The sequence below is a fragment of the Oryx dammah genome, unplaced genomic scaffold (genome assembly GCF_014754425.2).
Source record: "Oryx dammah isolate SB20612 unplaced genomic scaffold, SCBI_Odam_1.1 HiC_scaffold_1, whole genome shotgun sequence".
NCBI classification, from domain to species: Eukaryota; Metazoa; Chordata; class Mammalia; order Artiodactyla; family Bovidae; genus Oryx; species Oryx dammah.
This window is the reverse complement of record NW_024070185.1, coordinates 89,464,304-89,488,513: the sequence shown is the minus strand read 5'-3', so window position 1 is coordinate 89,488,513 and position 24,210 is coordinate 89,464,304. Positions and strand designations below refer to the sequence as shown.

General features: G+C 42.1%; 1 protein-coding gene across 2 annotated transcripts in view; it reads right to left on the bottom strand.

The window, feature by feature from the left end:
• PLPPR1 (phospholipid phosphatase related 1) overlaps window positions 1–24,210 on the bottom strand; it is a 284,128-nt gene that overhangs the window by 5,713 nt on the left and 254,205 nt on the right. Inside the window, exons 5-7 of one of the 2 annotated variants that reach the window (XM_040240666.1) lie at window positions 8,868–9,118; window positions 4,294–4,470; window positions 1,307–1,438 (exon numbers count right to left, since the gene is read on the bottom strand). In XM_040240666.1, the coding sequence (XP_040096600.1) occupies window positions 1,307–1,438; window positions 4,294–4,470; window positions 8,868–9,118 (560 nt within the window). The remainder of the gene's footprint in view (window positions 1–1,306; window positions 1,439–4,293; window positions 4,471–8,867; window positions 9,119–24,210) is intronic. The other variant, XM_040240675.1, reaches the window with a different exon arrangement.

The following is a 24,210-nucleotide window of genomic DNA, read 5'->3' as shown; positions in this document are numbered from 1 at the left end:
CCAACTCTCCCACTTGCTTGCTATGTGTCTTAGGTGAGTAATTTAGTATTGCTATCTTCATATTCCTCTCTCTCTGTGAAGTGGAAATTATACTACCAATTCAGTAAGTTTTTGTTCAAAAAAATATATTTGTAAAGCACTTAGCAATTGTCTCAGGCAAAAGTCAGGCTTTATACCATGTATCAGGGCTCATTTTGGCCGGCACATCTCTTTGTCTTTCCCTGCCTTACAATAAATTTTTTCATTTGTGTTCACAAAACACTTTGCACATCTGATTCAGCGTGCCCTATTATGATTATTCACTTATATACAGGGCTTCCCAGGTGGCAGAGTGGTAAAGAATCTACCTGCCAATGAAGTAGATGCCAGTTCTATCCCAGGGTTGGGAAGATCCCTTGCGGGTAGGAAATGGCAACCCACTTCAGTATTCTTGCCTGGAGAATTCTATGGACATAGAAGCTTGACGGGCTACAGTCTATGGGGTCACAAAGAGTCAGGCACAACTGAGCATGCATGCATTTATATACACCTTTCCTGATCATCTATAAGTTCCTTGAGCATAAAAACTGTGTGGCTAGTTGTCGTCTTTATCTCTGGCATGAAGCAAGGTCCTAATGTAAACAGTAAGTACTGTTGCATTGAATTTTTGCTGGTCATCAAAAGAGATCCAAAAGGATATTTAGTTACCTTTTTAAATGTGCTTCCAGTTTACATCTATCACCAAATGTAACAAAGCATTTCTTTCCAAGTGTTGTCCTACATACTAAATCGAATTGGCCTTCCACAAGAGTTGGTCTAAATTTCACAAATGTGTTATTACATTGAAGGTCAAGATATCTTGAAGCAGCAGGGGTTTAAGTTAGACATTATTAAGAACGTCCTGAGGATTCATGATGCCCGCTCCCTGAAAGGAATATGGGAGTAATTGAGGGAAGCTGTGAAGTTCTTGAGGGCCTTTATGTCAGATTTTTATTGCATTTTTTAAGGGTCTTTATTGAATTTGTTTATTCAATAAACAAATTGAATTTATTGTTTATTGAGTTTATTAAATATTGTTTCTGTTTTATGTTTTGGTAATTTTGGCCACAAGGCACGTGGGATCTTAGTTCCCTTACTAGGGATTGAACCCACACCTTCTGCATTGGAAAGCGAAGTCATAACCACTGGATTGCCAGGGAAGTCCCCAGATTTTTATTGTTGGGTGGATTCAGTTGTGTCCTGTTTTCGCTAGAGGAATGGTTAGTTGACTTCCAGATAACAAGCCTGGAGCCTCCTGGTTTCGTTGGCTAAAACCACTTTACTGTACCTGTGCACTTAAGGTTTCCAGAGGGCTTTCTATTCTTGGGAAAGCCATGAGGGGTACTCCACGGGGGTCCTCGGGCTTGGGTTTGGAAGGCGATCCTTGTGTTCCTTTAAAGTTATGGACCACACACATTCCCTGTGGGATGAGGGGAAAAAAGATTAGGGTCAGACTGCAGCCATCAATGTCTGGCTATCTCTGTGGGTGGCAGGCCTGCCCCTTAGAATGTCACTGCACAGTGACTTTTGAGCCAATGTGTAGGGACCATGGAAAGACCTGGGGCATGGTCCAGGCTGTCTACTGCTGAGCACATTTGGGGTGCTGAGGAAGCATCTGTTTGATCACCAGATGGCCAGGGATACTCAATCTACCCCCACTGAACTTGTTTCCTGACCTATAAAAATGGGAATAACACCTGCCTTGTAGATTTACATTTAAAAGCATGACGCATGTAAACCATCTCATAGTAGCAGCTAACATTTACTGAGGGCCACTTATGTATCTGGCATTGACTGAAGGGTTTTATCTAATTTCATTTGACTACTCAACATTCTTATAAGGGAGATACTATTATCCTCTCCAACTTAGATAAGGAGGCACAGAGAATGTAGATAACTTTCCCAAGGCTACATAAACTCTGTAGCCTCTGAATAAGTCCACTGTAAGATCTGGCTGCTTAAGTGCCACGTAAGTGAATTCGCTCTGTCGTGTCCGACTCTTTGCAACCCCATGGACTGTAGCCCACCAGGCTCCTCCATCTGTGGAATTTTCTAGGCAAGAGTACTGGAGTGGATTGCCATTTCCTTCTTCCAGGGGATCTTCCTGTCACAGGGATTGAACGCTGGTCTCCCGCCTTGCACGCAGAGGCTTTACTGTCTGAGCCACCAGGGAAGCCCCTCAGTGGGGCTTTCATTGACATACTATTGATCCCTCTTTGAGTCATCTGTATTCTCTCCCCCTTTTAAGAAGCAACCTTAGGGAAATAGCCTCTGAGAGATCAGTATCACTCGGCACCATTTCTGCTGCTGCTTCACAGAGAATGTGTATTTAAGTCCCCCTGTCTTTCACTTTAGGAAGAAAGATTGGATCCCTGAAAAAGAACTTTGAATGCAAATGGAGCTTGCCAGTTAGTGTTCTGAGCAAATGTGAGCATTTTCTGTGTGTGTCTGAGCACGTAAAAGTGTTGTGGAACTGAGTTAGAAGTTGGGAGAGGCATATATGCAGAATCCCTGTATGGAAGGGATAGGACAAGGAGAAGTTAGGTCACAGGCCCGTGAAATCCATCTACATGTGATGTTAGTCTTAATGGGTGCCTTGGACCAGAAAGGGCAGAATGGGAGCAAGGGCAGCAGGCTGTGATAACTTCCGTCTGCTGGGAGAGGCTTGCTGAATATTGTTAGGAGACGGATGTCATCCTGCATAGCCTCTTTAGGCCTAGTGATTTACCGGGAACCCTTCTGGGTGTATTTTAAATCCTTGGAAAAAAAAAAACATATATATATATATATACACACATGCACACATATATACACACACATATATTTATAAATTTATTTTTGGCTGTGCTTGGTCTTTATTGCTGCTCACGCTTTTCTCTAGTTGTGACGAGTGGGGGCTACTCTTTAGCTGCATTGTGCTGGCTTCTTACTGCAGTGGTTTCTCTTGGTGCCGAGCACAGGTTGTAGGTGCTTGGGTTTCAGGAGTTGCAGCTCCTGGGCTCTAGAGCACAGGCTCAATAGTTGTGGTGCATGGGCTTAGTTGCTCTGTGGCATGTGGGATCTTCCCAGATCAGGGCTCAAACCCATGTTTCCTGCATTGCCAGGCAGATTCTTTACCACTGAGCCACCAGGGAAGCCCAGTCCTCGACTATATTTTTTTAAAAAACTTTACCTCCATGGTATGTCCATGCAATGGAATACTACATAGCAAGAGAGGGGAATTACTGATACAACATGGATGAATCATGAAATAATTATGCTGTGAGTGAAGGAAGCTAGGAAAAAACACATACATATTGTATAATTCTATTAACGTTAAATCTTACAGTAACCTAATACAGAAGATCAGTGGTTGCTTAGGAATGAGGGGGAGGGGAAGGGTGGGAGAGAAAGAGGTATCTGAAGCTCAAAACTGATCAAGTTATACAATTCGTGTACCATTTATTGTATGCCTAGCTTCCTTGGTGACTCAGATGGTTAAGAATCTGCCCACAATGTGGGAGACCCAGGTTCTATCCCTGAGTTGGGAAGATCCCCTGGAGAAAGAAATGACAACCTACTCCAGTATTCTTGCCTGGAGAATTCCATGGACAGAGGAGCCTGGTGGACCACAGTCCATGGGATTGAAGAGAGTTGGACATGACTGAGTGACTAACACTTTCTCATACCTCAAATCTATAAAAATGAACCAAAACCCTTCTTCAGGAAGTGTTATGTGGTTGAGAAGCCACTTATAGCGGAAACGAGATGCCCAGGAGGCATGTTCAGATAATAACAGAGGCCCCCCAGGTGTGATTAGCTGAGGGTTTTCCTATTTCTGAGTGGGACTTGCAAGTCTGGGCCAGAGTGGAGTTGCTGAAATGCTGGAGAAGGAGCTGCCTGCTTCCGTCAGTACTTTGTCCTCTGTTCTTCCCCCAAGCGGCTCGTAGCTTATGCTGCCAGTATGTCCCTGAGCAAGTATCTAAAGAATCATGGTTGGAAGGTACACTAACTTTTTGCTAGTCTGCCCATCCCCAGCCCCAAGGACAGGGCTGGAAGAAGTGGAGCAAGCCATCCTTCCTGGAGTGATCATACTCCTGGCCCACAGAGGGACTATGCAGTCATATTTCTGAAAGAAAGGACGCAGGGTACTTGGTGAGTAACTGCAGCTCCCAAGGTTGAGGCCGGTGGAGCCTGGACTGAGACCGTGGAGTCTGGCGAGCCTGACTTACCAGGATCTTGGGCAGCCTTTCAGAGAGCACCAGAGGGGGGCAAATGTAGAGGAAGCTGACCTACCAGAAACAGGGCTACTGCAGTGCCCAGGATGAAGCCCGCAATCACGTCAGAGCAGTGGTTCCGATACTCAGAGACCCGGTTGAGGCCCGTCAGGAAGGCTGTGCAGAGGGTCCCGAGGCACAGCACTGGCTTGGCCAGTCGGCTGCTCTTCGTCTTGATTGTGCTTGTGATGTACATCTAGGTGAGGACAGAGACTGGGGAGTGACCAGCAGCCTCTGTACACGGTGCACAGATAGGTGCACACGGACACACACCAACACACACAGATGGGCCCGCACCAAAGCAAGAACGATGAATGGATGCTCACTCATCTCAGAGCTTTATATTCTGGTGGGCATGGGAACAGAATTACAGTGACGTCAATGACTGCATGGTAATCAGGTTCAGAGCATGCTGTTTTTATGCAACAAACTAAAGAATCACTTGGAGTGTTAATAAACCCATATAAGAATCTCAGATGCCAGAAAATCTTCTATGAGAATTAATTTTATGGAGAAGACCAGGTAGGGGAGTAGCAACATTTCATTTTTTGAGTCCTGTATAATCCTAGCTACTTCTTCACACTTTCAATGAGTATAAAAGCATTGACTTCCAAACCAGTGTGTAACATAGATAGGTTTCAGTTGTGCTGGGAAATTGATTCTCACATTTCTTGGGATGGCTGTGATCAGTTCTATTCATTCATTTACTCCAGCATGTTTTAAAATTTTCTATGTGGGTGTATAAAAGTTTGGGAAGACCTGATGTGTTAGTAAATGATGATACAATTTATGACACATGAGACGTACTCTGTTCTTATGACATTGTAAGGAGCTGCTTCTGCTGCTGCTAAGTCGCTTCAGTGGTGTCCGACTCTGTGAGACCCCATAGATGGCAGCCCACCAGGCAAGAACACTGGAGAGAGTTGCCATTTCCTTCTCCAATGCGTGAAAGTGAAAGTGAAGTCGTTCAGTCGTGTCCCACACTCAGCGACCGCATGGACTGCAGCCTTCCAGGCTCCTCCGTCCGTGGGATTTTCCAGGCAAGAGTACTGGAGTGGGGTGCCATTGCCTTCTCCGTGAGGAGCTGAGTAAGACTTAAATATTTTACAGGCTTGGTTATCAAATATGTCCCTGGTGGCTTAGAGTAAGCAAGGTATGCCTCTTTCAAACACCTTGTCACACAAACTTTGGTAATGGTTATAAGAAACCACTAGAGGGCGCGATTGATCTATTGTCTCTATGTTAGTCTCATTCTGAGCAATTCTGCAACCCCATGGACTGCCCACCAGGCTCTTCTAACCATGGGATTCTCCAGGCAAGAATACTGGAGTGGGTTGCTATTCCCTTCTCCAGGGGACCTTCCTGACCCAGGGATCAAACTCAGATCTCCGGCATTGCAGACAGATTCTTTACCATCTGAATCACCAGGGAAACCTTAACAAGTGTGCTAAATGAGTTTGTGACTCAGAAAAATAGTATGCCAATACTCAAGTTGCAGTATAGTGTGCTTGTATGGCCTGAGAACATATAAGTTCAAATAGATGCATTTAAAAATATTTTAGTGGAAACTTAATTTCCTAGGATGATCCTTCAGCATTGGTATGAATACAGGAAGATGGGATTTTCTTTATTATATGTAACACATACCCTACAAAACTGTGGTTAGATCAGAGTTATATAAACCAGAGCATATCATCACACCATTCTGAGGCTGAGTAGGAAATGATGTTTAGCACATTATTGACCAAAGACGTATTAATATGTCTTTTGGCACTGAATGAATTGACCAGAGACATAGTTGTTAGGGCTTAAAATTGATAGTTCATCACACAACTTATTATAGTTATTATGACTAATGATATTTATCATGTTATGATAATTATATTATCATTCACATTTTCCTCCATTAAAATTTTGTTACAATGTTGTATCTATTATAAATGCAAGTTATTGCTGTAAAATTTTCAAAAATGATACATCTTGAAATTTTAAGTGAAGAATTTTATGCAGATACTTTATCTGATTGTCTAAGTGGCATATATACTAATGTGTCAGAAAATGATAGTTCTTCAGAATATAGTTCCGATTCAGGCAATGTGAATATTCGACCAACAAAAAGAAAATAAAAACCTTAGTGATCAATTCTGATATGGAGAGTGATAAAACTCAAGGTGCTGGAGAAGACTTTACAGGTGTGTCAAGTATAACTATTAAATGCAGTAACCCATAAAGTCTTAATGAAAAAACAATTTTTGGCTGGCCAAAATAAAAATCGCTGGCCATAGGTGTTGGTTTTTGCAAAAATCCCCCAGTCAATAATGGGTTAAATTATATATATATATATATATATATATATATATTTAAATTTAGTGTTTTATGTTTCTATATTTAAAAATTATAGCCTTTATAAATCTTATAAGATTACAAACTATGAAAACATGGGCCTATGGTTCATTAGTATTCTTCACAGTATTAACTAGTACTTAGGAAATCCTTGTCAAGTAATTTCTGAAAGCACACATAATAAGGGCTCAGAAGATGTTTACATAATTGGAATCCTGTATCAGGGTTTATCTGATTATAGTCTGTGGGGCATGATTTGAATTGGATTATATCTGAATCCTTGAAAACATGTGCTTTACCAGCATATATTCTGAGTGAGATGACTATACTTCTTTCTTCTCAAGAGAAATTTATATTTCACTTGATGAGACAGTAGCTTAGGATGAGTAACAGATTTGTTTTTGTAATGGTGTTATAAAAATTGATTTCATATAACAATGACTTAAGTCTGACAAAAATACAGGAAAAGGTGCAAGAGTACATTGTTTCATATAACTTAGGTTCTAGATAATCTAGGATACAAATTGATACAATATTTTGAAAGCTGGAAATTATGCCAAATATGTGAAGAGACCTTGTTTAAAAAAATGCCTGACATAGATTTTTTTTTCTTTTAGTGGGTGGGGTAAAAGTGAGTCGAGAAACTTCACTGAGCTAAACTGGTTTGTTTGTAAATCAAGGCTTCTGTATTATTTACATTCATGTCTCCTTAATGTGGGGGTAGCTGAAATCATTTTTGGCATGTATTCATTAAAGAGTAAATCTAAAAGAAAGAGATTTTGCAAAGTGGTCCTATAGATGTGATTTTATAAATTAGACAAGAAAGAACCGTTGTTCTAAAGAGAATATGAAGCAATTTCTTTTAAACTACACTAAATGGACCAGACCTGTAGTCAGTCACCTTTACTCCTCCCTGAATTTAGGCCAAAGTCTGGGACGATGGCGTGGACACGCTTCCATCAGAAGCAGATGCAATGGGCAGTGTGGTTACTGTCATTGGAGGGGAACTTCTCCCGGGGGCTGGGGTGAAGGCACTCTGGGAGTTTCTAGGAAGACTGCATAGCTTGAAAAGGGCCTTTGCTCTGCCTTCTCCTTACCTCACCTTTCACCCAAGAATCTCTAGACTAGTGGTACCCTAAATATAAAGTAAGTTGAAGGAAAAGGGATGTTTTTAGCCAATAGTCACTCATCCACAGGTAAATACACATATCAGTGGAATGTTTGCATTGATTCGTCTACTTCTACACTCTAGGTTCTAAAGAAGCAAAGGTCAGGCAAAGGTGAAATGATGTCATTTCCATGCGTGCTCAGGCACTTCATTCATGTCTGACTCTGTGCGACCCTATAGACTATAGCCCACCAGGCTCCTCTGTCCATGGGATTCTCCAGGCAAGAATACTGCAGTGGGTTGCCATGCCCTCTTCCAGGGAAGCTTCCCGACCGAGGGATTGAACCCGTATCGCTTATGTCTTCTGCAATGGCAGGTGGGTTCTTTACAGCTAGCGCCACCTGGGAAGCCCTAGGTCATTTCCAAAGTGAGCAGAATTAAAGAGCAGGAAAAATAGACGGACACCATTTCTTCTATTTTAAGATGTTAGACACACTTTTGCACTTTCTCTTTGAGACCAAAAAGTTTAGACTATTATACCCCAGTGAGAGCAGTCAAGAGATTTTATGATCTAGAGAATAGTGAGAAGTGAACTGTTGGATTTTGAGGGTCGTGCAGGATTGCCCATCTGTCCTGGCAAAGTGTTGAAGAGTGTTAGGAGAAGCAGAGGAAAACCCTGTCTTCATCTGGTATTGCACATTGCTTTGGGCAGACAGTTGCATAAGGCCTACATCTGCAATCTACAGACAAGCGTGAGGAATATGGGCTGTTCTGGAACCAACTAGAGCTTTGGCGTAGAGTGCTATTCTGGGCAGTGACAGAACCCCATGTCCAATGCCAGTAGCCTGGGCCTCTGCTCTGACTGTGTACTCTTAACAATTATCTGGGCCTCAGTTTCTGTATCTGTAAAATGGGAGGATGTGACGACGTGATCATCAACAGTCATGCCAGAATTAACATCCTCTGGCATTGGGGTCTTACACTGGGGTATTGAGGGTGGGGGCAACAGCATGATATAATGGAAGAGAAACACATTGTAACATGACTTCAGAAGCCACCAGAAGCGACTGTAATGAAAGAATGGGGGATGAGGATGGCAGAGACACCCATCACAACCGAAACTCCTCTCGGGTCATACTCACCGTGGCGTACAGGGCGGAGTAAATGCTCAGAGCGGCGTGTTTGGAGGGGAAGGACCTCCGCGCCTTCTCTATCACTGCCAGGTCCCCGGTGCAGACGTTCCCGTTGTTGATGAACTGGTGGTGCGCCCGGCAGTCTGTGCTGGTGTAGTTGGGCTTGCACACCGTCAGGAAGTACGGAGTCAGGTGCCCTGTGACCACTTGTCCGGCATTTACAAAGATGTCAGTAGCAAAAAGCCCAAAAGCAAATACTCCTATGAGGAGATTTAAAATAATTAGGAATAGTGACATCCACCATAGATTGGTTTTTGCCCGTGAGAGAAAGACAGCAGTGCGAGCCCATGACAACCTATCAGAAAGGTCCTCCCTGGAGTCAAACTGTGCCCTCACCTTTCTCTTTCCTGCTTCCTAAACCACTGTTTCTTCCAAACTGATGCAGTCACGCTGCTGGTAGTGCTTTTCTGTTTTGTGTCAATAAAGTAGAAGCAGCATGTTCTCACAGGAGGGTCTGAATTTTGGAGTCATAGAGCTGGGCTCTAGGCATTCCTTTGGTGACTTATTTACAGTGTAAGCTATCTTCTTTGAGTCTTAGTACCCTTATCAAGCACAGTTGCAGGGAATGATACCTCAGAAAAGAGTTGGAAAGATAAAATAAGACATGTGCAAAAGAACCCCTAGGGTGCCTGGCATTAAGTATTGGGTTGGCCAAAAAGTTTGAAAGGTGTTACAGAAAAACATGAGAGAACATTTTGGCCAACTCAATAGTTACTCAACGTTGGTTCTCTTGCCTTCTATAGAATATATCTTCTCCCTGGTCCTGTTGGAGATGCGAGTACTCCTTGAAGGTGTTATCATGGCAGGTGAGAGAGAATGAATATGTTAGGAGTCGTCCTTCAAAGAAAGAAAAAGATTGCTCTAGAAACCCTGATTGAATTGAATGCTTCATTTGATGTTGGAAACAGAAAATGAGAATGTTGTTGACTGTGTCGAATTACCAGCTGAGTGGTTAAACTACCACGAATGCATCCTTTTCCAGTTCCAGAGATCAGAAGTCCAAAATAGGTTTCACTGGGCTAACATCAAAGTGTTGGCAGAGCTGTGTTCTTTCTGGAAGCTCCAGAGTAGAACTTATTCCTTGCGTTCCCAGATTCTCCCCTTCATTCCTTGACTTATGCCCCCGATTCTAGCAATCACATCTTAAGAGCTCTACTGCCATTGTTATATCTTCCTCCCTGACTCACTATCTTGCTTCTCTTATAACGTTACATGGGTTACATTGTGTCTGCCTGAATAGTCCAGGATAATCTAAAAATCCTTAATCTAATCACACATGTACATTCCTGTTTGTCATGTAAGGTAACATGGCCCACAGTTTCTAGGGATTAGGGCATAAACATTTTGGGGTGAGAAAGCCATCATTTTACCTACCCTGCTGACTTGACCTGTTTGGCTAAGAATCCTGTGGATAGGCTATACTTCCTAGATTTTATCTGTTCTCTCGTAACTTCCACAGGAATATAGGATTGCCCCTGACTAGCTTGAACAAAAAAGTGTATTCCTTATAGGAAGTTGCACTGTGGATTCTTTCAAAGGTTATGCATACATCTATAGAGTATCTGATAAATGTATCAAGAGCAGCTGTGCAGAGCCAAGGTATACACAGGTTGCTTGAAGAGATAAAGAAGACTTTGCCAGTGCAACTCATCTGTGGAAGGAATTGGCAAGAGTGAGAGGCAGCATTAACCCTTGTAAATTTCAAGGATCTGCTATAGTTTTTGATTAAATTTCTATCCAATTTTGACTTCCATATTCAATGTCTTGAATCTGCAAATTGTATTGATTTCAGCACCCAAAAGTCAATCCATTAGATTAGAAGTGAAGACGAGTTTGGCTGAAACCTTCATCCAGTTTCCATTTTGACTTGTATTGATTCTTACAATTTTCTTTTCTGTGGCTTTGCCAGGATGTGCTTTATCACAATGAGAACTAGCTCTTTTAATAGCTTGAGCTGACTGACACTCCTAGGCCTGACCTCTGAGACTAAGCATTCATTGATCATTCCTTTCACTCCCAGGTTCTGGGAGTCTGGCTAGCATTTTTTTTTATATCTTCAAGCAAGATTCTCAAAGACCAGGCCTCTAGCTTTTTCAAGGGGCAATAAGTTTGTCTAGACATACTTTTCCAGGAAACAAGGATAATTCATGATTTGAAAAGAGAAAAGTGACAGCATCTTCCCCTGGCATTTTATTTGTTGGAGTGCTTCCAATTAGGGTGAATTCTTTCTGAGACATTTCTGAGGATTTCTAGGTTCCTCAGATGAGTATCTGGAATGCCAGGTCTGTGGGTCTGTGATGGGCAAATTTCTGCTTTGTTGTCGTGTGATACTGTTGCTGAGAGTTGCTTTCCCTTTTTCCCTTGGCCTCCCCTGGATTGTGTCTGCTTTTCCTGATGGCTTAACAAGCATTTGCTTTCCAAACATCTCATTCTGGTGTATTTGATGTAGCTTCTGAAGGGCAGCCCTAGGACTCCACCTGCCTGGCACAGGCCATGCCAACAAAGTGCGGTGGAGCCTACCCTGGTGATTCACAGACAATGTCAGATCATACAGGGCTTTTGTAAGGCATTCCAGGCATTCCTCTGTTAATCCTGAGCTTCTTGTGTGTGTATTACAAGGCTCAGAAGCTAAAAAGTGTTGCTTTTGTCCTTAGAGTCAGGTGGAACACTGTTTATGGCCTCCTGTACTGCAATATATGATTTGAAGATCTTTTTGGAGTGTCCTACCTTGGTGTCTAAAATTCTTTAAGTGTGATCATCTTTTTGAAATTTTAACAGATAGTTTTCATTCCTATGACCCTCCCTAGCTGGTTCTATTGATACTTAGCTTATGGCTCTGCTCCCAACAGTATTCCTTGCTTCAGGGGAGCTAATCGCACTTCTTTTTTAAAAAAATATTTTAATTTATTTATTTGGCTACTCCAGGCCTCAGGTGTGGCATGTGAGGTCTTTGGTTGTGGCATGTGAGATCTAATTCCCTAAACAGGGCCCCCTGTATTAAGAGCGCTGAGTCTTAGCAACTGGACCACCAGGGAAGTCCTGATCACATTTCTGAATGGATTTATAGCAGACACAGAAGTCTAAATGTAAAACTCTCTTAGCTTCCCAGAGCTATATGCTTGAGACATGTACTGTTTTGTTTGGAATTTTGAAACGAATTGGATGGGAAAACCAAGAGCCATGGTCTGGATGACAAGACCATTGGATTTCTATAATAAACCCTGGAATGGGGAGATGTGAGAAGCATGTCTCCCAAGGAGGAGCTAGAAACTTACCTAGTCTGGCTGAAGGAGTGAAGGGGCTGCCCCCTTCCCTGCCCATGCTAGCTGTCAAACCCCAGGGGCAGTGCAACAGAAACCTCCAGGATGATTTTTGAAAATCAAGCTGAAGTCTGTCCTGTGCCTCTCAGGATGTAGCTCAGGAGCCCTGCACACCTTTCAGAGAAGTTCCACACCTACCATGGTAGTGTAGCTATGGGTGCCTGTGTTAGCAGTGGTGGATGAGGGTCAAATTGGTTGAGCCCTAGGGTTCCTCACAGGACCCATACATTCTGGTGTAGAGTGGGGTAGGCACTTGTGAATCCATCACGGGTGAGGGGCATTAGAATGCTCAGAGGACCAGGAGATAGAAGCAGCCTGGCTTTAGGACAGAGACTGGCATCATTGAGGTCTGTGGTCCCTGTTTTGATGACATGGATCACTATGGTAACCTGAGCTTGCTGCTACTTTGTGACCTAAAAGAATCAAAGGATGAAGAAAGAGGAAGATGAAAGTGTTAAAAATCCTTTTTCCTCCCTCTCAGGGCTTTACCTGGATTCTTTGGACAAATTAGGATCTTTGGTCACTGGTAAATGGGGACACAGAGGTGAAACTCTGTGACCCGCTTCTTGTCATGGGATCAGTTCAGGGTTCCATCCTTTTACTCAGCTGAGAAGGGTGAAGGGCAAGCAGTGATGTAAGCAGGAAACACGCATGACAAAGATCTCGGCCACAGGTAACTGGTGTGCTGGCGAGTGCTAACAGGGCTCCTATCAGGATGTATTTTTGCCTCCCAAACAAAGAACTGGTCAAAATAAAGAAACCAGACTGATCGCTGCTGAGAAAGACACACAGGAGGCCTTCATTAGGAAGCTTAGACCCAGACCACAGAGTAATAATTAGCAGGGGGTGATGGGGTGAGCAAAGGAAGGAATATTTCCTTTCAGCCACAAAGAACCTGTGACCGGAAGGTGGAGCCTCTGAACCGAAGGCCAATTCTTCTATATTAAATTGCAAGTGTGCAATTTTGCAGCTTAAAATGGCACTTTGCTGACAGACTCTAACAGAACACTTCTCAACTAAAATATACATGATGACAGTGAAAAAAGATGGACATTCAGAGTGCCAGCTAAAAGGGATAAGCAGTGAGGATTTCTGTCTCTCTTCCTTTCTCACATGTGCACACACACAGAGTTTTACCTCATGAAAAACCTGAGCTTCTCTCTGAAGATCCATCATGGGAGAAACCTGAGGGAGATTTCTTTTCTCTCGTCTGCCCCCTACTGTGTTCTCGAGCTCGGGAGCCACAGCTACTTAAGCTCCAGGATTTAGATTGCTCAGAAAACATGGATGCTGTCACTCCACTGGATGAGTTCTGCTCTGTGACTTTGCCAGGGACGAGTTCCTTTTCCTCCTTGTTCTGCTAAATGTATTTTAGAGACACGCTCTGGGACAACAGCTAGGCAGGCGGTGGCAGGGGCCCTGCTGCTGGCATCTTGCTTCTGAGAGGTGGAGACCTGCACGCTGCAGAGAGCAGCGTGTGCTGGGTGCCATAGCTTTGCGTGCACTGCATCGTCATGGCACGGGGTAGGAGGAGATGCCAGTTCAGTGGAGCTGAGGAACTCCAGGTGGAAACCTGCTAATTTGGAATTGGACTCAGTGCTGTGCATGCCAACCTGCTCTCAGGCTTAAGCTCTGGAGACTGGACCGAGAGCAAGTCATTCTGTTCTTTCTGTTGAGGAAAACAATGTATAGACCTTGCCCCACCTAAGACTGAAGAGGGAGAAATAATCACATATCACATGGGGTCTTGGGGAAAATGCTACTTTTATTTTTTTTACCTTGTATGATCAATTTATGTGAAATGCCTAAAATAGGCAACTCCACAGATAGAGAGTAGAATAGTGAACATCAGGGTCTGGGGAGAAGGGAAAAACGGTGGGTGACTGCTACTAGGTATTGGTATTTTGGGAGGGATGAAGAAATTTTCTAGAATTAAACAGTACTGGTAGTTATACAACTTTGTGAATATACTACAAACTATCAAACTGAACACTTTAAAGGGTGAATTTTGTGGTATGTGAATTGCATCTCAGTTAAAAAAAAAACAACTATGAAATGTTTGCATATATGAGTTGCTCAAATTCACAACTGCTATATATAAAGCATATTTTTTGGGTTTATAAAGTTTTTTTGAAGTACACTTTATTTACGATGTTATATTTTAAGTGTACAGCAAAGTGATTCAGTTATACATATATATTTCAGATTCTTTTCCCTTACTGCTGCTGCTAAGTCGCTTCAGTTGTGTCCGACTCTGGACCCCATAGACAGCAGCCCACCAGGCTTCATTGTCCCTGGGATTCTCCAGGCAAGAACACTGGAGTGGGTTGCCATTTCCTTCTCCAATGCATGAAAGTGAAACATGAATGTGAAGTTGCTCAGTCGTGTCCGACTCTTCAAGACCCCATGGACTGCAGCCTACCAGGCTCCTCCGTCCATGGGATTTTCCAGGCAAGAGTACTGGAGTGGGGTGCCATTGCCTTCTCCATTTTCCCTTACAAGTTATTACAAAATACACAATATAGTTCCCTGTGCTATACAGTAGAACCTTGTTGGTTATCTGCTTTATGTATAGTAGTGTGTATATGTTAATCTCAAACTCCTAATTTATATAACTCTCCTGTTCCCATTTGGTAGCCATAAATTTATTTTATAAGTATGTGAGTTTGTTTCTGTTTTGTAAATAAGTTCATTTGTATCTTTTTTTCTTTTTAAATTTCACATGTAAGTGGTATCATATGATATTTGTTTTATCTAGCTTGCTTCACTTAGCATAATATCTGTACATCCATTCATGTTGCTGCAGATGGCATTATTTCATTCTTTTCTATGGCTGAGTAGTATTCCATTGTGTGTATGTACCACATCTTTCATCGGGGATGGACATTTAGATTGCTTCCATGTCTTAGAGTAGGAAATGGCAACCCACTTCAGTATTCTTGCTTGAAAATATCTCATGGACAAAGGAGTCTGGTGGGCTACAGTCCGTGGGGTTGCAAAGATTCAGACACAACTGAGTAACTGAGCACATGTGTCTTGGTTATTTTGAATATTGCTACTGTGAACACTGGGGTGCATATATCATTTTGAATTATATTTTCCTCTGGATATATGCCTAGGAGTGAGATTGTTGGATTATATGGCAACTCTATTTTCAGGTTTTTAAGAAAACTCCATACCATTTCCTTTTCTCCACACCATCTCCAGCATTTACTGTTTGTAGACTTTTTGATGATGGTTATTCTGACTGATGTGCAATGATACCTCACTGTAGTTTTGATTTGTATTTCTCTGATAACTGGTGATGTTGAGCATCTTTTCATGTGCTTTTTGGCCCTCTGTGTGTCTTCTTTGGAGAAATATCCACTTAGATCTTTGCCCATTTTAAAAACATTTACATTTTTAAAAATTAGTAATTAAAAAATTTTGTTGGCTGTGCTGGGTCTTCGCTGCTACAGAAGCTTTTCTCTAAGCTGTGGAAAGCGAAGGCTGCTCTCCAATTGCGGTGGTCAGGCTTCTCATTGAGGTGGCTCTTTTGTTGTGGAGCATAGACTCTAGGGCATGAGAGCTTAAGTAGCTACGGCTCCTGAGCTCTAGAACACAGGCTTAATAGTTGTGGTGCATGGGTTCGTGGCATGTGGGATCTTCCCAGACCAGGATCAAACCCGTGTCTCCTGCATTGGCAGGTGGATTCCTTACCACTGAGCCACCAGGGAAGCCCCTTGGCCCACTTATTTACTTATTTATTTATTTTTGACAGAGCCACATAAGCTGTTTGTATATTTTGAAGATTAATCCATTGTCAGTTGCTTCATTTTCAAATATTTTCTCCCAACCTGTGGGTTGTCTTTTTGTTTTGTTTATGGTTTCTTTTGCTCTGCAAAAGCTTTTAAGTTTATTAGGTACCATTTGTTCATTTCTGTTTTTTTTTGTTTTCCTCTATCCAGACAGGTATTGCTGCAATGTATATCAAAAATGTTCTGCCTATGTTTTCCTATAGGAGTTTTATAGTATCTGGTGTTACATTTAGGACTTTAATCCATTTTGAGTTTATTTTTGTGTGTGGTATTAGAGAATGTTCTAATTTCATTCTTTTACATGTAGCTGTACAGCTTTCCCAGTACCACTTATTGAAGAATGTCTTTTCTCCATTGTATATTCTTGCCTCTCTGTTGTAGATTAACTGACCCTAGGTGAGTGAGCAAAAATACTATTTTAGACTAGTATTATACCATTATACTTCTTTTTTTGTACCTCTTAAATGTGATTATTCAATAATGTCCATCTCTCCCATTAGAACTTTAGAATATGCAAGCTGTAAAGAGCAGAGAACACATCTATTTTTTGCTCAATCCTGTATCCAAGTACCTAGCACCAAACTTGGCACACAGTCAACACTTAATAGACATTTGTGGAATCAATGAATCAACTGCAGAAGAGATTTCAGAGAAGACTGACAGAAGACAGTAAAAGAGCGTAGAAACTTGTCCGAATTGTCTAACTTCTGTTGGGTCTCAGATCCCTGACTCTGTTGAACGTGGGGTTGAGATCAAACCACTTAGCATGTAAGTGGTAGGGATCATTTCTCTTTTTAATAAATGTCACAAAATCCAGTAGAGTGTTAACTGCTTAGAATTGAAAACTGGGTCTAAGTGTCTCAGGAGTCAGAAAACTTGTAAATCATAATTTGGAAATCAAATCACTCTCCCTTTTCAATACGGCAAGAATGAGAAAATATCCTTATTTTGGAGTATGAAGATCCACACTACATATGCAGGAGAGATTTCTTCCTGTGGAGGTTTATGAAGCACAAGAAATCTGGAAGTCATGATGCACTTGGGCAGTTTTACATAGACATGAACATCTTTGAGACACATTGCCCCATTTCTGATTCTGAGAAGGTGCAATGGTTGTCAGTTTAAATATTAACACGTGCACACGTGAAAGCATGGCTCCTACATGGTTTTCTTGTGGAGAAACTAACACATAGAATTTTGAAAGGATAGTGGAAAAGACATAAAAACAAGCTCTCTGGGTTAGAGTGGTAATACTACTCTCTGAAAAGGGGAGGGGATCTTAGTTCTTCCTCAATATATGTTCTCAACCTTTTATTAAGCATTTCTAAAAAAGAATGGCTCTTCTGTCTATGCTAGCAAATCAAGGTAATGAAAGGGCTTCTCAAGAGATCTTAGTGGTAAAGAACCTGTCTGCCAGTGCAGGAAATGTAAGAGGCGTGGGTTCAGTCCCTGGATTGGGAAGACCCCCTGGAGGAGGGCATGGCAGCTAAGTCCAGTATCTTGCCTGGAGAATCCCCATGGACAGAGGAACCTGGAAGGTTGCATTCCACAGGGTCCCAAAGAGTTGGACACAACTGAGGCGACTTAGCACACACATGCTCCATACTGTTTGAAATGAAGAATGCTTGAACATTTTCTCACTTTGAGAAGTTAAACAGCTTTGTGAATCTTTTGTGGTAGTTTTCCCACTATGATGTTCAAAACAAAACAAGGAAACACACCCTCAAATCAATTCCTGGCCTTTATTTTAGTGGGAAAATTGATGACAATCTTATCCTACACACAGGTACAAGCAGGAGGAATGGGGTCACCAGTACCATTTTTGACAGTGGAAAGGGGACCTCTAAGGAATTCTTATGTTCAACTTTCCTCAATATATTCTGATGCAATCACTGGGTCTTCATTCTAGATTGCATCCTTCATCAAAGCACCATTGCAAATGGAATATAAGATACAAAGAAATGAACATAGTTTCTTTTTGCTTCTCCTGTTGCCCTGTGGAGATCCCTAGTGGAAAATCTCAGTGGAGAAAGTCATCCAGCTGTGACGACCATTCCTTAGGGAAACAATGATATCTTTAGAAAAAGGAGAGACAGCGAAATGTTTTCTTCTTAACATGGTTTATTCAAACTGGAAAATTCCTAATGAAGATATTTTATCTGCAGTTACCATGTTCATCTCATTTCCTTGCAAGGTGTACTGAGCTGATGAGACAGATGTTTAAATAAGATTGCCATGGATACTAGGTAATGATGGTAACAAGGTAGCTAATACAGGGTGCTTAGGATGTGCTCGGTATTAATCTAAGTGCTTGGAAATATTAGTGCACCACAACTCTCTGAGGTAGACACCATTATCTCCATTTTACAAGTGAGGAAAGTGAGGCACAGAGAGGTCAACTAATTTGACCAAGTTCACACAGCTAGTAAGTAGCAGAGCTGGTTTTTTTTTTTTTAATTTATATTTATTTTTTATTTTACTTTACAATTCTGTATTGGTTTTGCCATACATTGACATGAATCCACCTCGGGTGTACATGGGTTTGTTTTTAGTCTGTAAGTTGTGTCTGACACTTTTGCGACCCTATGGACTATAGCCTGCCAGGCTCCTCTGTCCAAGGGATTTCCCAGGCAAGAATACTGGAGTGGGTTGCCATTTCCTTCTCTGGGGGATCTTCCCAATCCAGGGATCAAACCCAGGTCTCCTGCACTGGCAAGCAAATTCTTTACCCCTGAGCCGCCAGGGAAGCCCATGTGATGGGAACAGAAGAGCTGGGATTAGACGCTGAATACTTATGGCTCTAGATCCAAACTTATTCACAACCCTCTGCTGCTGCTAAGTCACTTCAGTCATGTCTGACTCTCTGCAACCCCATAGACAGCAGCCCACCAGGCTCCCCTGTCCCTGGGATTCTCCAGGCAAGAACCCTGGAATGGATTGCCATTTCCTTCTCCAATGCATGAAAGTGAAAAGTGAAAGTGAAGTTGCTCAGTCATGTCTGACCCTCAGTGACCCCATGGACTGCAGCCTTCCAGGCTCCTCCATCCATGGGATTTTCCAGGCAAGAGTACTGGAGTGGGGTGCCATTGCCTTCTCCGTCACAACCCTCTAAGCTTATATTTTTGTGTACTTAAAAATATATATACATATATAGATAGGCATTAAGCTGTGAAAAAAAGGACTTTAGTTCTCACTCATGCACTAAGAGGCAAGGATTTAGAGGATTTCCCCAATGAAATGTTTGCCTTGTCAACTCAGAAAAAGAATTCGTCTATTTTTTAGCCAACAATTTTCCAACAAGAAGATGGTAGGATACCTAAGACATGTCATCACTGAACGAGGCACTTTGCTCATCACTTTAGCAATGAATCTGACTTTGTTTCTGGTATAACAACACCATCAGTGCAAACTGATTTACACACATCAAATATTGTGTTTTGAAAGGAAGTTTCTGACAGGACTGAAACCGTTGATCCTTAGATAGTTAATTTCAGGGGTTCACAAAACAAAGATTCTGGGGTCTCTTTCCTAAATAAGTCACAGAAACATGAAAGCTGACAGCAGGCTACTTGCCTTGATGTTATGGTTTTAATCAAAAGAATAAATTTTATGTAAATCAAATAATCTGAACTTTAGTTACTTTATCTGTATAAGAGGTTTATTTATTTAGATGTTTTAAATAGTCCTAAATCACTGGGTTATTATTGAAAAATCACATAAAATAGTTGTAAAAACATTTTGTACATTGTGAGATTTATATATTAGTGACTATTGCTTTTATAACAGGGATATTTCAAATAAGTTGATTATAAAGTTATTTTAAGACAGAAGGAAGAGATAACACTAATTCTAACAAACTCAAACATATATTTGTTATTCATTCTTTGTATTAATAAAACACCTTTACAATATGAGGAGCTGGTGGTGTTTAAACAATACTCTGTCAATACTATAACTACGTATCATGGTAAAGGAAGAGTTATCAACCAGAAAACCTCCCAAATGTTTTTATAAATGAAGGAACAAACCGATAGACTTCTGCTCCTCCAAAGTATTAAGTTGTATGATTTTTTAAAAAAGTCTACTTTTGGCCATGCCACATGTCATGTGGGATCTGAGTTATCCAGCCAGGGATCAAACCTGTGCCCTCTGCGCTGGGAGTGTGCGGTCTTAACCACTGCACTGTCAGGGAAGTCCCCAAAGTTGTACAATTTCTTGGTAAGATGGTTCTATCTCAACAAGAGGGACTTTACTCCTCTTCACTCAGGACAGCTCCTCAATGCTTTCTCAGGATCTGCTTCCTCCCTCACTCCTGTTGTGTGCCTGCTGTGTGCTCAGTGGTCCCGACTCTGCAACCCCATGGACTGTAGTACGCCAGGCTCCTCTGTCCTCCACTATCTCCTGGAGTTTGCTCAGATTCATGTCCATTGAGTTGGTGATGTTACCTAATCATTTCAACCTTTGCCCACCCCTGGCTTTTCACCTCAGGTGACCAAAGTATTAGAACTTCAGCAACAGTCCTTCCAATGAATATTCAGGGTTGATTTCCTTTAGGATTGACTGGTTTGAGCTCCTTCCAGTCTGAGGGACTCTCAAGAGTCTGCTCTAGCACAATTCAAAAGCCTCAGTTCTTTGGCACTCAGTCTTCTTTATGATCCAACTCTTACATCAGTACATGACTGCTGGAAAAACCATAGCTTTGACAATATGGACCTTTGTCAGCAAAGTGATGTCTCTACTTTTTAATATGCTACATAGACCTTTGGTGGCAAAGTAATGTCTCTGCTTTTTAATACACAGTCTAGGTTTGTCATAGCTTTCTTTCCAAGGAGCAAGCATCTGTAATTTTATGTCTGCAATGATTTTGGAGCCCAAGAAAATAAAATCTGTCACTGTTTCCTCTTTTTCCCATCTATTTACCATGAAGTGATGGGAGTGAGTGCCATGATCTTAGTTTTTTGAATGTTGAGTTTTAAGCCAGCTTTTTCACCTTCATCAAGAGGCTCTTTAGTTCCTCTTCACTTTCTGCCATTAGAGTGGTATCATCTGCATATCTGAGGTTGTTGATATTTCTCCCGGCGGTCTTGATTTCCAGCTTGTGATTCATCCAGCCCGGCATTTTGCATGATGTACTAGAAAGTACACCTATATACAAACTAAAGGTGGAGAGGAAAGATTTTAGATTCCTTACCTATCAAGGAACCTAAAAACAGGAAATCAAATCCTGGAGAGCTTCCAGCCTTCAAATTTTGCTCTTTCTGATTCATATTTATAAGTTTCTAAAGCCAAAGCTGTTGATACGAATCCACTCCCATTCCTACCACCTAACCAGCCTCAAGTTCCATCAGCAGGCAGCTGCCACCCCTATTGGTGACAAGCCATCCTGATCTGGTAATGTTGCTCTCTGCATCAGCATTTCCCATCCACTTTTATTATGTTTTAATGTAATAATTTAAATTATTTCCAAAACATGCACTTTTAAAAATTAAGGTGCAAGTGACATGTAGCATTGTATTAGTTTCAGGTATACAATGTGATTTGATATTTGCATATTTTGCAAATTTTGTTTATTTTTTTAATCATAGAAAACTTTGAAACTGCCCTTTATCAGTTGTTAGGAGTCATTTCTTTCTTTCTTTGGCTGTGCTGGGTCTTCTTTGCTGTGAGGACTTTCCTCTAGTTGCGGCAAGTGGGGGCTACTCTCTAGTTGCAGTGGGCAGGCTACTTATTGAGGTGGCTTCTCTTGTGGAACACAGGCTCTAGGGCCTGCAGGCTGCAGTAACTGTGGCACATGGGCTCAGTAGTTGTAGCTCCCAGGCTCTAGAGCACAGGCTCAATAGTTGTGGCACGGGAGCTTAGTTGCTCTGCAGTGTGTGGGATCTTCCCAGTTCAGGGATTGAACCTGTGTCTCCTGCATTGGCAGTCAGACTCTTTACCACAGTGCTGCCAGGGAAGCCCTGGGATTCATTTCTGATATTCAGACAGTATTTCTGCACCTCGCTGTGCTTGATTTTATTGTGTGTGATCTTATATAACATAAATATTCATAAAACTTTTAAAAAAGTCTTTAAAATACTTGTTATGGCAGTGAATTTTGACTGAGGGTGATCCTGTCCCCAGGGGACATTTTGTAATGTTTGGAAACATTTTTGATTGTCACTTGTGGGGGAGGGGATGCTACTGGCATCTGGTTAGAGGCCAGGGATGCTCCTATGCATCCTACACTCTACAATATAGGATGTCTTCTCTTCCTGTACAGAAAAGAACTAACAGACCCAAGATGTCAATAGTGCTGAGGAAGAGAAACTGCGTTACAGCCAATAAGTTCACTGAAGTGCCATGAATTTGCTCAGGTTAATCTGCAAAGTGCTAGAGAAAGCAGCAATCCTTAGTTCTTTTAGGTAGTTCTTAAGCATTAATTTTTCCATAGTTGTCCTAGTTAGCACTAAGCCACTCAGTTAGTCTTTTTATTTGAGTCCAGTCTCTAAACACTGGTTCTGGGAAGGGTCCTTGGAAAAGGGTCACTTGAGTCTCATGATGAAATAACTTTCGTCTTGATAATTAGAGTAACTTGTAGAATTCTAGGTCAGGAGTCTTGTTCAGGTCTGTAATGCTCTGGTTCAGTGAGGACTGACATTCAAGGAGGACTAGACTGAGCAACCAAAAGCAGCCTCAGCACACCTTCTTGAGACGAGTAGTGCTTGATCCCTGGTTATGCCTCTGACGTCAACCAAGGCTCTCAACCTCAGCATGCCTCCCTCTCCTGCATCCAGAGTCAATCCTGGTCCCTAGAGGGAAGCATCAAACATCTTTGTCTCAAAGTCTGGTGATCTGGATGTTCACAGGGTCCAGAAACTGCGGTTCCACTTATTTCCTAAGATCCATCCTGGCTTTCGCCGCCTCAGCTATATTGATTCAGTTCAGTTCAGTCACTCAGTCGTGTCCGACTCTTTGTGACCCCATGAATCGCAGCATGCCAGGCCTCCCTGTCCACCACCAACTCCCGGAGTTCACTCAGACTCGCATCCATCGAGTCAGTGATGCCATCCAGCCATCTCATCCTCTGTCGTCCCCTTCTACTCCTGCCCCCAATCCCTCTCAGCATTAGAGTCTTTTCCAATGAGTCAACTCTTCGCATGAGGTGGCCAAAGTACTGAAGTTTCAGCTTTAGCATCAGTCCTTCCAAAGAACACCCAGGGATGATCTCCTTCAGAATGGACTGGTTGGATCTCCTTGCAGTCCAAGGGACTCTCAAGAGTCTTCTCCAACACCACAGTTCAAAAGCATCAATTCTTTGGCACTCAGCTTTCTTCACAGTCCAACTCTCACATCCATACATGACCACTGGAAAAACCATAGCCTTGACTAGATGGACCTTTGTTGGCAAAGTAATGTCTCTGCTTTTGAATATGCTATCTAGGTTGGTCATAACTTTTCTTCCAAGGAGTAAGCGTCTTTTAATTTCATGGCTGCAGTCACCATCTGCAGTGATTTTGGAGCCCCAAAAAATAAAGTCTGCCACTGTTTCCACTGTTTCCCCATCTATTTCCCATGAAGTGATGGGACTAGATGTCATGATCTTCATTTTCTGAATGTTGAGCTTTAAGCCAACTTTTTCACTCTCCTCTTTCACTTTCATCAAGAGGCTCTTTAGTTCCTCTTCACTTTCTGCCATAAGGGTGGTGTCGTGTGCATATCTGAGGTTATTGATATTTCTCCCGGCAATCTTGATTCCAGCTTGAGCTTCTCCCAGCCCAGCATTTCTCATGATGTACTCTGCATAGAAGTTAAATAAGCAGGGTGACAATATACAGCCTTGACGTACTCCTTTTCCTATTTGGAACCAGTCTGTTGTTCCATGTCCAGTTCTAACTGTTGTTTCCTGACCTGCATATAGGTTTCTCAGCTATATACCTGGGTTCAAATCTGGTTCCTGTTGCTGAGTTCTAGAAATGTCTCTGGAGAAGGCAATGGCACCCCACTCTAGTACTCTTGCCTGGAAAATCCCATGGATGGAGGAGCCTGGTAGGCTGCAGTCCATGGGGTGGCTAAGAGTTGGACACGACTGAGCGACTTCACTTTCACTTTTCACTTTCATGCATTGGAGAAGGAAATGGCAACCCACTCCAGTGTTTTTGCCTGGAGAATCCCAGGGATGGGGGAGCCTGGTGGGCT